At 44.9% G+C, this 14255-nt stretch overlaps 2 protein-coding genes and 1 long non-coding RNA gene across 3 annotated transcripts; all 3 read left to right on the forward strand.

Moving 5' to 3' along the window:
• LOC110430395 (nascent polypeptide-associated complex subunit alpha, muscle-specific form-like) lies at nucleotides 669–1556 on the forward strand. The gene has a single exon (XM_021448060.1). The coding sequence runs from the start codon at nucleotides 669–671 to the stop codon at nucleotides 1554–1556; it is 888 nt and encodes a 295-aa protein (XP_021303735.1).
• On the forward strand, nucleotides 11358–12293 carry LOC8055717 (glutaredoxin-C7). Its single transcript, XM_002439376.2, has one exon. The coding sequence runs from the start codon at nucleotides 11485–11487 to the stop codon at nucleotides 11923–11925; it is 441 nt and encodes a 146-aa protein (XP_002439421.1). The 5' UTR covers nucleotides 11358–11484; the 3' UTR covers nucleotides 11926–12293.
• Nucleotides 13513–14013, forward strand: LOC110430065. The gene is made up of 2 exons (XR_002447269.1): nucleotides 13513–13562; nucleotides 13659–14013. It is a non-coding gene; the product is annotated as an uncharacterized LOC110430065 (long non-coding RNA).

The raw sequence follows: 14255 nt of genomic DNA on the forward strand, positions 1-14255 counted from the left end.
CTGGCGAGACACGGCAAGCCAAAGCCTCGGTGACGCACAGCACAGAAGATCCGGACCAGTGGCTTCGCAACGGGGCGCATCCACGCCGTAGGGGCTCCCGGTCATGCATGGGTCGGCCGTGACGTGCGCGCCCGAACAGCGACGTCAACGGACGCGCCGCACGCCACGTGGCCCACACCGTCCTCGTCTAGCGGGGCCCGCCCACGAGCAGCTGGGGTCCTTCCTTGGCATGATGAGCGGGGCGCGCCACGTTGGGAAGCGGGGCCCGTCGAGCAGCGAGGCGGCAGTGACGTCGCCCGTTGCTGGCCTGTTGCAGTGTTGCCTGTTAAGAATATTCTTAATATTCTAAAGTGATCAATTAGTGGATAATTAGCAACTGCTAATGACGGTTTTCTTTCACGTCCCCGCTCTCCCGGTCGTGGGAGCGGACGTCGTGGGAGCGGGGCTCCCGTAGCCCCTGGAAACCGCCCCATCGAGGGCATGTATAAAATACTTTCACTGTTCATCAATAAAGTACTACTGTTCACTTTCTACTGTTCCTATTACACATATTACAACACGTTATCAGCGCTCTACACTGAGAAGAGAAGGCCGGGAGCAGTTCACCAGGCGCCGGAGCCGTCCGTGTTTCCGGCGATCACCGGAGTTGGAAAGCGAAACAAGGTACAATGCCTCCACGGCCGTACGTACCGTCTGCACAACTCGTTCTTCGACTCGTCTTCATGATCTACTACCGCGCCTGCCGCATCGGGGTGCCGTTCGACAACAAGCACATCCGGGACTCCCTCCTCAACGCACTGCGGAATCTCCTCGGAGAGAGCCGCGGCGCTGGTGCTCCGGTGGAGGGCGTACGTCGTCGTCGTCGACGCGGACGTCGTGCTTCCGCTCCAGTGGCACCGGTTGACCCAGTGATGGGTTTGCCGGCGAACTGGAGTCCTGGACAGGGGGAGGCCTCCGTCCAGCACCTCCCCTGGTGCCCGTTCCAGGGAACGGCGCCGGGAACGTCCTCCTGGGTGCCCGTGGCGCTCGCCGCCATGAACCCGGAGGCCGGTCCATCGTCTTCGGCCGTACCGCCTGGCTTCACCCACACCAGGGCAGCACCATCGTCTTCGGCTGCGGCGCCTTCCGCGAACGAGGCGGCTACTACAGCTGGTTCCCCGTCGACCCCGCTGCCGAACGGATCGGCGACTCCTCGGCCGCTCGTGACCATCGCAGCGCGCCGGGCCGCACCTCCGCTCCGCCTCTTCTCCAGGGACGCCGGCGAGATCCTCGACCCCGCCCTCGCTGCACCGACTCCACCTACGCCGTCCACACCCCCGGCCGTCAACATCGCCGCCCCACCATCCGTCGTACCTGGATCTCGGTGCCGCACGGCCCGTCCGCGCGCGCGTAGGCAAGCCCTCGCGCGAACGGCCGCGTCCGGGCACTCGAGAACGGGCACGCCAGCCCGGGCACGGACGGCGGTAGTGGCGCACCTTCCTCCGCGGAGGGGCGCACCAGTCCCTCTGCTTGAGCAGCTTCTGGCGCGGGGAAGGAAGCCGACGGCCACCGGCTAGTCATTGGCGACCAAGCCTAGGCCAAGGCTCGGCCTTCCCTCGATCTGCGCCGGGTCCTCCTGACCGGCGACAGAGAAGAAGATGGAGGAACCAGGGGGAAGGGGCCCCTGGCCGCCGGCTGGCCGTCGTCCATGGCAGACTGAGTTGGGGGCTGGGGGCTTCGCTCCTTCCCAAGTCGCGTGTGGAGGACGACGATGGAGTGGGGACGCGGCGCACCTCGAAGGGCGGAGGGCGGCGGCGCCGGAGCTACCCAGGGCGGCGGCGGCGCCCCTGGCCGTGGTTGGAGTGGTGGCGGTTAGGGTTGAAACCCTAACCGCTGCCCTTTTATACGGACCAGGGGGAGAGGGGGTGGGGGGCGCGCCTGGGCCGAATTGGCAGCCCAGGCCCACGTTGCGGCCTGCCCCACCGCTGGCTGCAGCTGCTGCTTCGTGGGCCGGCTATTTTTGGTCCGGGCCAGAAGACGTTCTTCTTTATTTTTTTATTTTATTTCGAATTTGTGAATTCCAGCAGTATTTGTTCTTAATATTTAATTAGACTATGCTAATTTCTGCTATATGATCAGTATTAGTGTTCTTATTCTTGAAAGATTAGAACACTGATGTGATTGTGGACTTGTACAAATGTGTTTGTTTATTTGTACTTATGCAAATTCGGATTCTAATATAGAATGCTAGTATGTTTGTGTTATTTCATGATCACTCTCATACTTGTTGTGTCATTACAATAATTATATCACATATTCAATCTCTCTGTTATTTTATTCATTAGTTTATTTCTGATGAATTGCAGCAATTAATTTATGCATAGCTTAATTATTTATTTTGGGGAGAATATTTTTAAAATATTCAAGGCATTGGCTATGATTCAAATTTTTTGTCGATTATTTAAATCTAAAGACAGTGCCTAAGATAGTGAATTTATTCACACTTTTAAAAGGGTCTACATCAAGTCTTCTTGACTAGATGATTACCTACTGAATATATACCCCAAAATAAAGGATTAGACCAAGATCATTTATGGCTTACACTATTATAGTGATTACCATGCTTTAATCATTAATTTGTTTATATATGGCGTAGTAGAGTTCTTAGCATTGGCTGCGTTTAATTCAATATTTGGATTATTCGGCCCAGAGACCGTGCTAAGACAGCAAAATATTTGCCTACTATTAAGATCTACTCTATGTCTTATGACATTTGAGATTATCTAACCATATATATACAAATTTCTAAGAGTTGTCCTAAATATTATATGATCTTTGTCTACCTAGTGATATCTTAAATCAAGATGAGCTATGCTAATTAAATTAATTTGCATTTTATTACAACATTTTGCTTACCATCATGATTATAATTTACTTGGAGTAAATTTATTAAATCAAATGGTATTACTTTGTAGGCTATGGCCATGGCTAAAGAGTTCGATGAACTTGCTTTAGATGGTCACAATAATCCTACTTGGGCATCGGATATCAAAATTAACTTTGCATCCCGTGGACTTTTGGCACATATAAATGAACCTATTGAAGGGGTAGTGCTAGATGAGCAAAAGAAGTACGGGGCCTTAATGTTATTAAGGATCTCAAACAAGAGTACCTTATGGAGGAAAATCCTCGCACATTATGGCTTGCTCTTAAAGAGCGTTATGATCAGCAAAAGGAACTCATATGGCCTGAGGCTAATCATGAGTGGAATCATTTACGTCTGCAGGACGTTAAGTCCGTTGCTGATTACAATCATGTTGTTCATAAGATTTGCTCTAAGTTGAAATTTTGTGAGAAAGAGCCAACGGATGCTGATAAGATAGAGAAAACTCTATCTACCATGCTACCCGCTGACCGAGTCTTACAACAACAGTATCGGGCTAGTAACTACACTGTTTATTCTCAACTTATTCATACATTAACCCAGGCTGAGAAACATGATGAGCTTCTTATGAAGAATCACCATAAGCGCCCAGTTGGGGCAACACCTTTGCCTGAGGTCCATAATGTTCAGAATAATGTTAAGAATAAAAAGTTCAAAGGATCTACTTCTGGAGGTCCTAAGAACAATCCCGAGAAGCGAAAATTCAACAAAAAGCAAAAGCCAAATGGTAAAAATAAGCAAAAAGGTGAGGCCAAGTCCAAGAATGACAATAAATGTCATAGATGTGGGACTTACTCTCATTTTGCTAAGGATTGCCGTACTCCTAAGCACTTGGTTGCACTTTACCAAAAGTCCTTAAAGGAAGCAAAGCAAGGCAAAGCAAAAGAACCAGGAATTGAAGCACACTTCAATCTTGCTTCTGAGGCCACAAAGGAAGTGGGTTGTTCAAGCAAGGCTATTGTGGAAGCAAAGAACAACAATGCTCACCAAGTTGAGAACCTTCCAGGAAGGGATGACATGATCATGGAGTTCACTTCCAATGACATGTTTGGAGATTTCAATTAAAGTCTCGATCCATAGTTGATATCTATCTAATTATTTTATTAGAGATGCAAGTGTGTTGTAATAAATTAAGTTGTACAAACTCTATGTGACTTGAGTTGTGCAAACTTGTTTGTGAGATGAGTATTGTGACCTATATGTATTGTAGTGTCATACTCTTATGTTGGTATTGTAATAAATTAAGTTGTGTATGTACTTCTATATGTCTCATAAGAATTTAAATTTTATTCTTATTTTACTATAGATGTCTTCCGATGTCAATCCAATGGAGGAATTATGTCTTGTAGATAGTGGAACCACAAACACTATTCTTAGGGAGATGAAATATTTCCAGACTCTTAAGAAAAGAGAAGGAAATGTTATGACCATCGCTGGAAGTGATGCTCTAATAGTTGGTTCAGGTAGAGCCATTATTGTTCTCCCTATGGGTACACAATTAATGATAGAGGATGCATTATTGTTTCCTGAATCAACTCGTACCCTTTTAAGCTATAGAGATATCCGTAAGAATGGTCTCCATGTGGAAACACATGTAGATAATAAAGAAGAATTTATTCTCTTTACTAAACTTACTGGATTTGGCAAACAAGTTTGTGAGAAAATTCCATCCCTCCAATCTGGATTGTACTATACATACATAAAACCAATATCTCATGTTGCATACAAGATAATTTTTCAAAATGTTGATTTATTCCAAACATGGCATGATAGACTTGGTCATCCAGGAATTGGAATGATGAGAAAAATTATAGGCAATTCATTTGGTCACAATTTGCTTAAAGCAAAATTCCCACAATCTTCAGATTTTGTATGCACTGCATGTGCTACAGGGAAATTGATTTTAAGACCATCAACTCTTAAAATCAAAACTGAACCACTAAAATTCCTTGAACGAATTCAAGGGGATATTTGTGGGCCGATTCAACCTGTATGTGGACCGTTCAGGTATTTCATGATATTAATAGATGCATCTACAAGATGGTCTCATGTGTGTCTTTTATCGACACGAAACCATGCTTTTGCTAAAATAATATCTCAACTAATACAGTTGAAGTCACATTATCCTGAACATCGAATTCAAACAATTCGAATGGATAATGCTGCTGAATTTTCATCTCATGCTTTCAATGATTATTGTGTGGCAATGGGAATTCAGGTTCAGCATTCTGTACCCTATGTCCACACTCAAAATGGTTTGGCTGAATCTTTAATCAAGAGAATTAAACTCATTGCAAGACCAATGTTGATGAATTGCAAGTTGCCTACTTCGTGTTGCGGTCACGCAGTACTGCATGCTGCTGAATTAATCCAATTACGACCGACTGCATATCATGATAATTCTCCTTTACAATTAGTACGTGGTGATCCTCCAAATATTTCCCATTTGCGTAAATTTGGGTGCGCAGTTTATGTACCCATCTCACCACCTCAGCGAACAGCTATGGGACCACATAGAAAATTGGGGATCTATGTGGGATTTAAATCTCCGTCGATCATTAAGTATTTAGAACCTCTCACAGGGGATCTATTTACGGCCCGGTTCGCTGATTGTATTTTTAATGAGGATCATTTCCCGGCATTAGGGGGAGAAATGTACCAAAATGAATGCCGAGAAATTAATTGGAATGCGGAAGGCATTTCATCGTCTGATCCACGTACTATGGAAACTGAACTTCAGGTTCAGAGACTTATTGATTTGCAAAATATTGCAAATAATCTGCCAGATGCGTTTACTAACTATAAAGGTGTTGTTAAATCTTTCTATCCTGCAAGGAATGTGCCAGAAAGAGTGGAGGTACCAAATAAAACCACTCATGTAATCCCTCTTGGAAACAAGAGGGGGAGAGGCAATTCCAAGGTGCAAGATAAGAAACAAAAGAAAGTAGTAAACGAAGATCAACTTTCTGTTGATATACACCTAGTGACTAATCAATATCTTTTGGAAAGATTTGATATGTTACCTGACCCACTTATGTGTGTAAACACTAAAGTTGGGACATCAAGAAACCCTAGATCAATCATTTTGGGAAATAATGATGATCCATCAAGGGTAGATGAAATTGCCATTAATTATATAGAGACTGGAGAGTCATATGATCGTAAAACTACAATTGTCGACATTTATTTCTCTGAGCAAATTGCTGAAATCCTTCAAAATGATCCAGATCCAAAATCCATGGTAGAGTGTAAGAAACGCTCGGACTGGAACAAGTGGAAGGACGCAATAGAAACAGAGATAGCCTCGCTTTCAAAAAGGGAAGTGTTTTCGGCTGTATTGCCAACACCTCCTGGTATCCATCCTGTTGGATATAAATGGGTTTTTGTCCGAAAACGGAATGAAAACAATGAAGTGGTGAGATACAAAGCAAGGCTTGTAGCACAAGGTTTTACGCAAAGACCTGGTGTTGATTTCAATGAAACATATTCTCCAGTTATGAGTGGCATAACATTTCGATATTTAATATCTTTGGCAGTACAAAATCGTCTATCTATGCAGTTGATGGACGCAGTGACCGCATATTTATATGGGTCATTGGATTCTGAGATATACATGAAAGTTCCTGATGGAATCAGTATACCAAATTCTGAGGCAAATCGCAACATGTTTTGTGTTAAATTGCAGAAGTCATTATATGGCTTAAAACAATCAGGCCGAATGTGGTACAATCGGTTAAGTGAATTCCTTACACATAAAGGATACACAAATAATGATGACTGTCCATGTGTCTTCATTAAGAAATCCCAAAAGGGTTTTTGCATTATATCTGTATATGTTGATGATATAAACATCATTGGCAATAAGCATGATATTAATGAAGCACGTCATCATTTGAAAGCGGAGTTCGAAATGAAAGATTTGGGTCAAACCAAATTTTGCTTAGGTTTACAACTTGAGCATTTTTCATCTGGGATTTTTATTTACCAAGCTGCCTATATCCAGAAAATATTGAAGAAATTCAATATGGATAAAGCATACCCATGTAAAACCCCCATGGTTGTAAGGTCTTTAGACATAGAGAAAGATCCTTTCAGACCTAGGGAGGAAGGTGAAAAGATTTTGGGACCTGAAGTCCCATATCTAAGTGCTATCGGAGCACTTATGTATCTTGCTAATAGTACCCGGCCGGATATTGCTTTTGCAGTTAACCTATTAGCAAGACACAGTGCAACTCCTACCAAGCGTCATTGGGTTGGAGTTAAGACCATATTTAGGTATCTCAATGGTACAAGGGATCTTGGATTATTTTACAGCAAAAATCAAGATCAAAATTTATTGGGTTATACAGATGCTGGATATTTATCAGATCCCCATAATGGTAAATCCCAAATTGGTTTTGTATTTTTAAATGGTGGGACAGCAATTTCTTGGAAATCATCCAAGCAGACATTAGTGTCTACTTCCACCAACCATTCTGAAATTATAGCATTATATGAAGCATCACGTGAATGTGTATGGCTTCGCAGAATGGTAGACCACATATTAAAATCATGTGGAATTGGTGCACTTGATACACCAACAATTATCTTTGAGGATAATGCTGCTTGTGTTGTACAAATGGAATCAGGGTATATCAAGAGCAACATAACAAAACATATTACTCCAAAATTATTTTATCCCCATGAGTTACAAAAGAATGGGGAAATTGAGATTCTGCAGACTAAGTCATGTGATAATCTAGCAGATTTGTTCACCAAGTCTCTACCATATTCTATGTTTCACAAATATGTTGAAGGAATTGGTATGAAAAGACTTAGGGACTTGCAGAAATCAGGGAGAGTATCTCTTGATAAATGATTCATTTGTATTATATTGCACTCTTTTCTTTGTATGAGTTTTTACTTTAAAGTTTTCTCATATAAAGTTTTTAACGAGGCAATATCAGCATTATATATATATGTCATATCATCCAGTTTTTCCCATTAAGGGGTTTTTTGGAGATGATATTTTTAAGACATTGTTATAGTGATTATCACGGTGTTTCTCCTTTATTTTCCCATCGGGTTTTTAAGGAGTTTTAACCTGATATATCAAAGCATTCCTAAAGTTTTTCCCACAGGGTTTTTGAAGGATATATGGTGGCAATTATTATGATGAACAATTGAAGGAGATAATTGATCAGGGGAGTGTTAAGAATATTCTTAATATTCTAAAGTGATCAATTAGTGGATAATTAGCAACTGCTAATGACAGTTTTCTTTCACGTCCCCGCTCTCCCGATCGTGGGAGCGGGGCTCCCGTATCCCCTGGAAACCGCCCCATCGAGGGCATGTATAAAATACTTTCACTGTTCATCAATAAAGTACTACTGTTCACTTTCTACTGTTCCTATTACACATATTACAACATTGCCCTTCCCACTGGAACGAGCGTCTGTCTGGTGGGTGGGGTCGCCTGGGCGCGCCGCTCGCCCGGCGCTCCGAGTGACATCATCCTTCCTTTCCGTCGGCATTTTTCCTTGTCGATCGTCTAGAATCTGGATAATTATAATGTTGCATAATCAAACCCTTATAGTATTTGTTAAATTTATTGTCATCATGTTGTATCCCAAAGCCTAATTTCATCTCAAATCCCATATTCATGTAGCTAGGACTACACAACAACATTTTACTAAAGAGTTAAATACACCAGTAACCCTTAAACTTGTAAGAAAATGTTATTAGGTCTACGAACTCGAAACATTGCAGCTCTGAAACTCATATATTAATTTTCGGTTCACTTTAGATCCACAACATCGTCAGTGCTACCTTGCTTACGTGGCACACCAACGAGTTATGTATTTTTGCTATAGAGGAAAAACCATGGATGGAGAAAGGTTTGAGAACTAGTGTGGAATCCAACTCATTTAAGAACAAAAATATGTATATAAAGCAAAGTTTAAAACAACAGGCTATTAAAAATAACGACAACTTTTTTAGCGGCTATACAGCTATAGTGGTGCTATGACAGATAGTGTTTTTATGAAAAAAAATACATAAAAACACCAGTAATTGATAAAAAACATGGCAAATATGAATTTTGCTGAATACAAATATATCTCTATAAGTCTAGGTAACCTTACTTAGTACCAATATTACATTACAACATGTTTTAAAAAAGCATAATTGTCCAAAATACCAAATTAGTAACAAATAATAACCAGTAATGTAGTCTAAGATGTGTGAGAGTCAGACTGAGAAGATTTGTCATAGTTGTACTATAGCGCGCAATAGCGGCGAGAATTGTCATAGCAAAATTAACTTAGCGGTGCTATAGTGCATAATGGCAGCGAAAGTCGTCGTAGCGGCAAAAATACAAATAGCTTAGCGGCAAACCTGTCCAGCGGTATAGCCAACTATTTTTTTCTTTGATATAAAGCTAGTGATATAGACACATCATAGTGCACATAAAAGATAGCCCTATCTTCACAAAAGATAGGAATTGGCTAAACAAAAGTGATTTTAGTGTGTGGGACATTGAAGATTGTGTGGCCAAAATTATGGCATTATCTAGACTATGTCCAAGCGCATTTAGGTTTTGGTCCCAAAATGAACTTTTAAGTTTTCAAATGATGTTAACTAGGCTAGGTTCTATTCAAAGGGACCGCTGACTTTAGTTCGAGGTCCAATTGCAACGATGTGAGGATCAACAAGAGCTTATAGTGATCGCTTGTCGAACGTTAGAGACCAGGATAATGAAACTCTTTATGTAATATGGATGGCCTTCATTGTTTAGAATTAGGCCTATAGTTACTTTTATCATAAAAGCTTTATTTACCCAAAGATATTTAGTTGTAATAAGTTGATATGATTCCTTTTCATCAGAAATTGGGGATACAATCCAATACTACATTACATTATTTATAAAAGGTTTTGGACCTAAAATGTTAAGCTTTTTTTCTTCTTCCAACACACTTTCATACTAGAAACTTGTTACATTAGCGTCCTTAGGGCATGTACCGCCTAACAAGCATCTAGTAAATCGTCTTACCGCTATGTCTACATATCACAGCGTAGCATAAATTGACGCAACGGTTTAGCTTCTCTCTAACAAATAAAATTACAATACCTATTCTATACAGCACAACCATTTTATGTCTTTCTACAGCTTAACATTTGTTGGTGGGAGGGTCATTTTTTATTTTCTATTAGTTCCTTCTCTCTCTAAGATTTGTACTTGCTCCTGTTTTAACTTATCTTACCTTAATGCCTTATCATGGATGCAATGGGCTAGTTCTCCATTTAGAGGAGCTAGCAAGTCGTAGGGACACTTTGATAGAGCTTCACTTCCTGATTCTCCGAAGGAGTGATTCCAGTAGGGAGCAGGTGAGAATCAATTATGAAGTGATTCATGTGGCAAATGAATAATGGGGAGCAACAGGAAGCGCTGGAGAGCGGGTTTCTAGCTCCCAGCTCGTAGCGTAAACGAAGAAGTGATTCTCATCAGCTCCACACTAAATTCAGTTGCATTTTAAGTGTTTGGCAGAGCTCTATGGTAACTGAGAGTTAAACTAGGGCTAGGAGCGACAGGTTTCTCTATAGGACAAGGGTTGCACATGTCCTTAGACTATCTCCAACAATCTTTACCTAAACGCGAGATGCATTTGATGGTTTTGTTGCACACAGGAGAAAAATTTGGCACCCAAAACTTCTTTTTTCCCACAGAGGACGCAAAAAAGAAACCCACTGCGCCACCCACCAAGCCCCGATGAGCGCCGCTCACGCCTCCATGCATGCGACCCGCTGGCATGGAGCCTCCTCACTGCGCTGCGTGCTCCGCGCCACCTCCTACGGCCCCACCACATTGACGACGCAAGGATTTGGGTCAAGGAGAGAGATGATGAAAATAGGATGCATATCTAGGTTCCCTCTCTCCTATCAAAAAAGGTGCTCCCTAGTCCAGCTCCTTGCCCTAGTCCCTTCCTATTTTATTGGATGATGTTTTTTTAATGTGCAAGACGCAAAAATAGGTTTGGGTAGCGATATGCGTAGTTTATCGGAGACAGTCTTACCCAAGTTTACCATTATATCTATGAGACTGACATTTACTTTATCTAGAGAAAATAGAATAACCAAAATTATTATTATCCCCTCAATTAATTTTGGTTTAGATAATCCCCTCAATTAATTTTGGTTTAGGTAGTTCAATGCCTTCAACGATTTTTGGGAATTGCGATTTGTCCCTTGAGGATTGATTGCTCGGCTCGCCTCCACTTTGCTTCTTCTACTCGACCAAGCAAGCAACTACCAGTCGGTTCCTCCCACCCCGTTCATTCACCACGTGACGCCATCTGGACCCCACCGTTGCCCGTCACCTTCCGCGTGACGTCACTCCCCCATGTGCGCGAGGTGCTATATATACTGGCCTCCCCCCACGTCCTCCGGCCCGGGATCTTGACGGCGACCACCCAACCAGCCAGCCGCTCCACTCATCAAGAGGGTTCACGCCGTGAACTAGTCTGTCTGCCGTCGTAGCCGCAGGCCGCAGCGCGCTAACCATCATCGATCTCCACGGCCGCCACATGCAGGGAGGCGGCGGCGTGAGCTGCGCGGTGGCCGGCGAGGCGCCGACGCCCGGGCCGCCGCACCACCGGCACCGCGTGGGCGCGGGGGGCCGGCTGGGCCTGACCATCGACCCGGCGGGCGGCGACGACGGGGAGGCCCCCGCGGAGCGGATCGGGCGGCTGGTCCGGGAGAGCCCCGTGGTAATCTTCGCCCGGCGCGGGTGCTGCATGTGCCACGTGATGCGGCAGCTGCTGGCGGCCGTGGGCGCGCACGCCACGGTGATCGAGGTGGAGGAGGCCGCCGAGGAGGAGGCCGCCGCGTCCGCCGCCGCCGCCGCCGCCGTCCCCGCGCTCTTCGTCGGCGGCGCCCCCGTCGGCGGGCTCGACGGCCTCATGGGCCTCCACCTCAGCGGCCTCCTCGTCCCCCGGCTCCGCGAGGTCGGCGCGCTCTGCGGCTAGTAGAGCCAGCGTCGCCGGAGCCGGAGCGCGCGCGTGCAACCCGTCGTCGTCGTCGTCGTCGTCGTCACTTGCTGCTGCTGCTGGTGGTGGTCTCTGTAGATACACGGGTACGTTACGTTACGTAATTTAGGGGAAGCCGAGGGGGGTTGGAGCGAAATGGCCGTGTGAGTGACGTTAATAAGACGTCGTCGTTTGGTTGCTAGCTGTACTTGGAGTGTACGAGTTGGTTCTGTGCTTTGCTTTGCTGTGGTGGGGCGGCTGGGGTGAGAGGGTTGGGTAAAGTTGAGGAGTTATGTAAGAAATGTCTGGGTCTAAATGTAATTAATACGTTTTTTTTTTCCTGCACAAGTTTGTTAATTTTGTCTCAACTGGTTCTCCTCTGCTCGCTTGGCTAGTTGTGATCTTTTATTTACTACTAGTACATGTAGTTGTAGTTGGAGGGACCATCGTCGAGAAAAAACGGCGGCGAGCGAGATAAGGTATATTAAACGAGGGTGGGTGCCGTAGACGTCACTGGAACGAGTGAAGACAACGTACTCAGCGTATATGCACGCTCACTTAAGGCAGGTTGTTTATTTATGTATCTCTGCAAAACTGAACTTTTATATTTCTTTAGAAAAAAGAAAATGAAAAGCAGAGGAATAAGGTGCAAATTGAACTTGTCCATCTTTTCCGGCCAGCCAGGCATGCTTGCCGGTGCCGGTGCCGACGTACGACTCATTCATATACATATATCGATCGCCAGCGAATTTAAAACAGAGTGGAAGAACACAGATAACCACTGAACCAGCATAATCCTCTCGTCTCGGAGAGAAGCTAGCTAGTACTAGTAATTAACAGCTAGCTAGCGGTCACTGTAAACGTACACGACGTACGTAATCACGTAACTAATGCTTCTTGATCACAATTGTTAGTATTATTAGCACACGTAACTATATATATATATATATATATATATATATATATATATATATATATGCATCCCGTGACAGTCACGCATGCACGTACGTGCGCGCGCGTGGCGTGGCCCGTGCCTCCGCCTCCTGCTGCAGCCGGCGGGACACTGCTCTCCTCCCGTGCGCGTCCAAGCAAGCCGACGACGCCCGAGAAGCAGAAGCATGCAGCTAGTAGTCTCAGGCCAGTCAGCCGCATCTGTTTGTACGCATCCCGCCCGCCCGGATTCCTCGCTCGGTCAGCAGCACTCAGGACGATAAGGAGCTAGCGCAGCCTCAGCCTGCATTACACTACACTCTATTGGCTCACTCCCTGCACGGTACCCGTACTCTACATCGTATAAGTCAGCGTCGCTGGCCTGACACGCTCGCGTACGTACGTACATGGTACGTTTGTGCACTTCAGATAAGGCCTTGTTTAATTCCGAAAAGTGAAAAGTTTTTGGTACTGTAGCACTTTCGTTTGTTTGTGCCAAATATTATCCAATCATAGACTAACTGGGATCAAAAGATTTGTCTCGTGATTTACAGTTAAACTGTGTAATTAGTTTTTGTTTTCGTTTATATTTAATGTTTCATGCATGTGTCACAAGATTCCATGTGACGGAAAATATTGAAAACTTTTTGGTTTTCAGGGTGAACCTAAAACTGCCGCAGTACCAACTACTCGTACTACTACTACTGGTACTACTACTAATAATAATAATAATTAAAAACTGTACTACGTGTTTAAAGTGATAGGCTACCATCTGATCAGCTCGTTCGTGAGGATCTATGCAGGAAGGGAGCGAGCCAGCGTATGTCGTCTCTCCTTCCTAGTCCTGGCCGCGTGGGAACTCGGTATAGATGGCCATGCAGCCCGAGGCACGACGGCCCGGCCCACGGCACGGCATTTTGGCTCGGCCCGACACGGTAACTCGTGGGCTCGGGCCGGTCCGGTCCGGTGGTGCGGGCCATGCTTGGACCGACCTTTGAGCCCGCGGGCTGGCACGACACGGTCCGAGTTTTAGGAGTTGACATTATGTTACATGTTTTTTAATGTCATTTCTATGATTTAAGACTGAGATTATGAATCTGAGAAGTTGAGAGTTGTAAAAAATTGATTGTGGCATTATGTTGGTGAAGTGATCATTGACATTGTGTGGTTATTTTGTTTTTTTACAAAACGGGCCGCCGGGCTACGCGGGCCGGCACGGCACGAAGTCAGCCCGTGGGCCCGTGCTTGGGCCGAAGGCCAGGCACGCGGGCTGCTGAGGCACGGCACGGCAGGCACGTGGGCCAAATCGGCACGGCACGCTACAGCCCGTGCCCGGCTCGGGCCCGGGCCGGCCCGGCCCGATGGCCATCTATAGAACTCGGTAGAAACGCACGAAACAC

Source organism: Sorghum bicolor, chromosome 9 (genome assembly GCF_000003195.3).
Source record: "Sorghum bicolor cultivar BTx623 chromosome 9, Sorghum_bicolor_NCBIv3, whole genome shotgun sequence".
NCBI lineage: Eukaryota > Viridiplantae > Streptophyta > Magnoliopsida > Poales > Poaceae > Sorghum > Sorghum bicolor.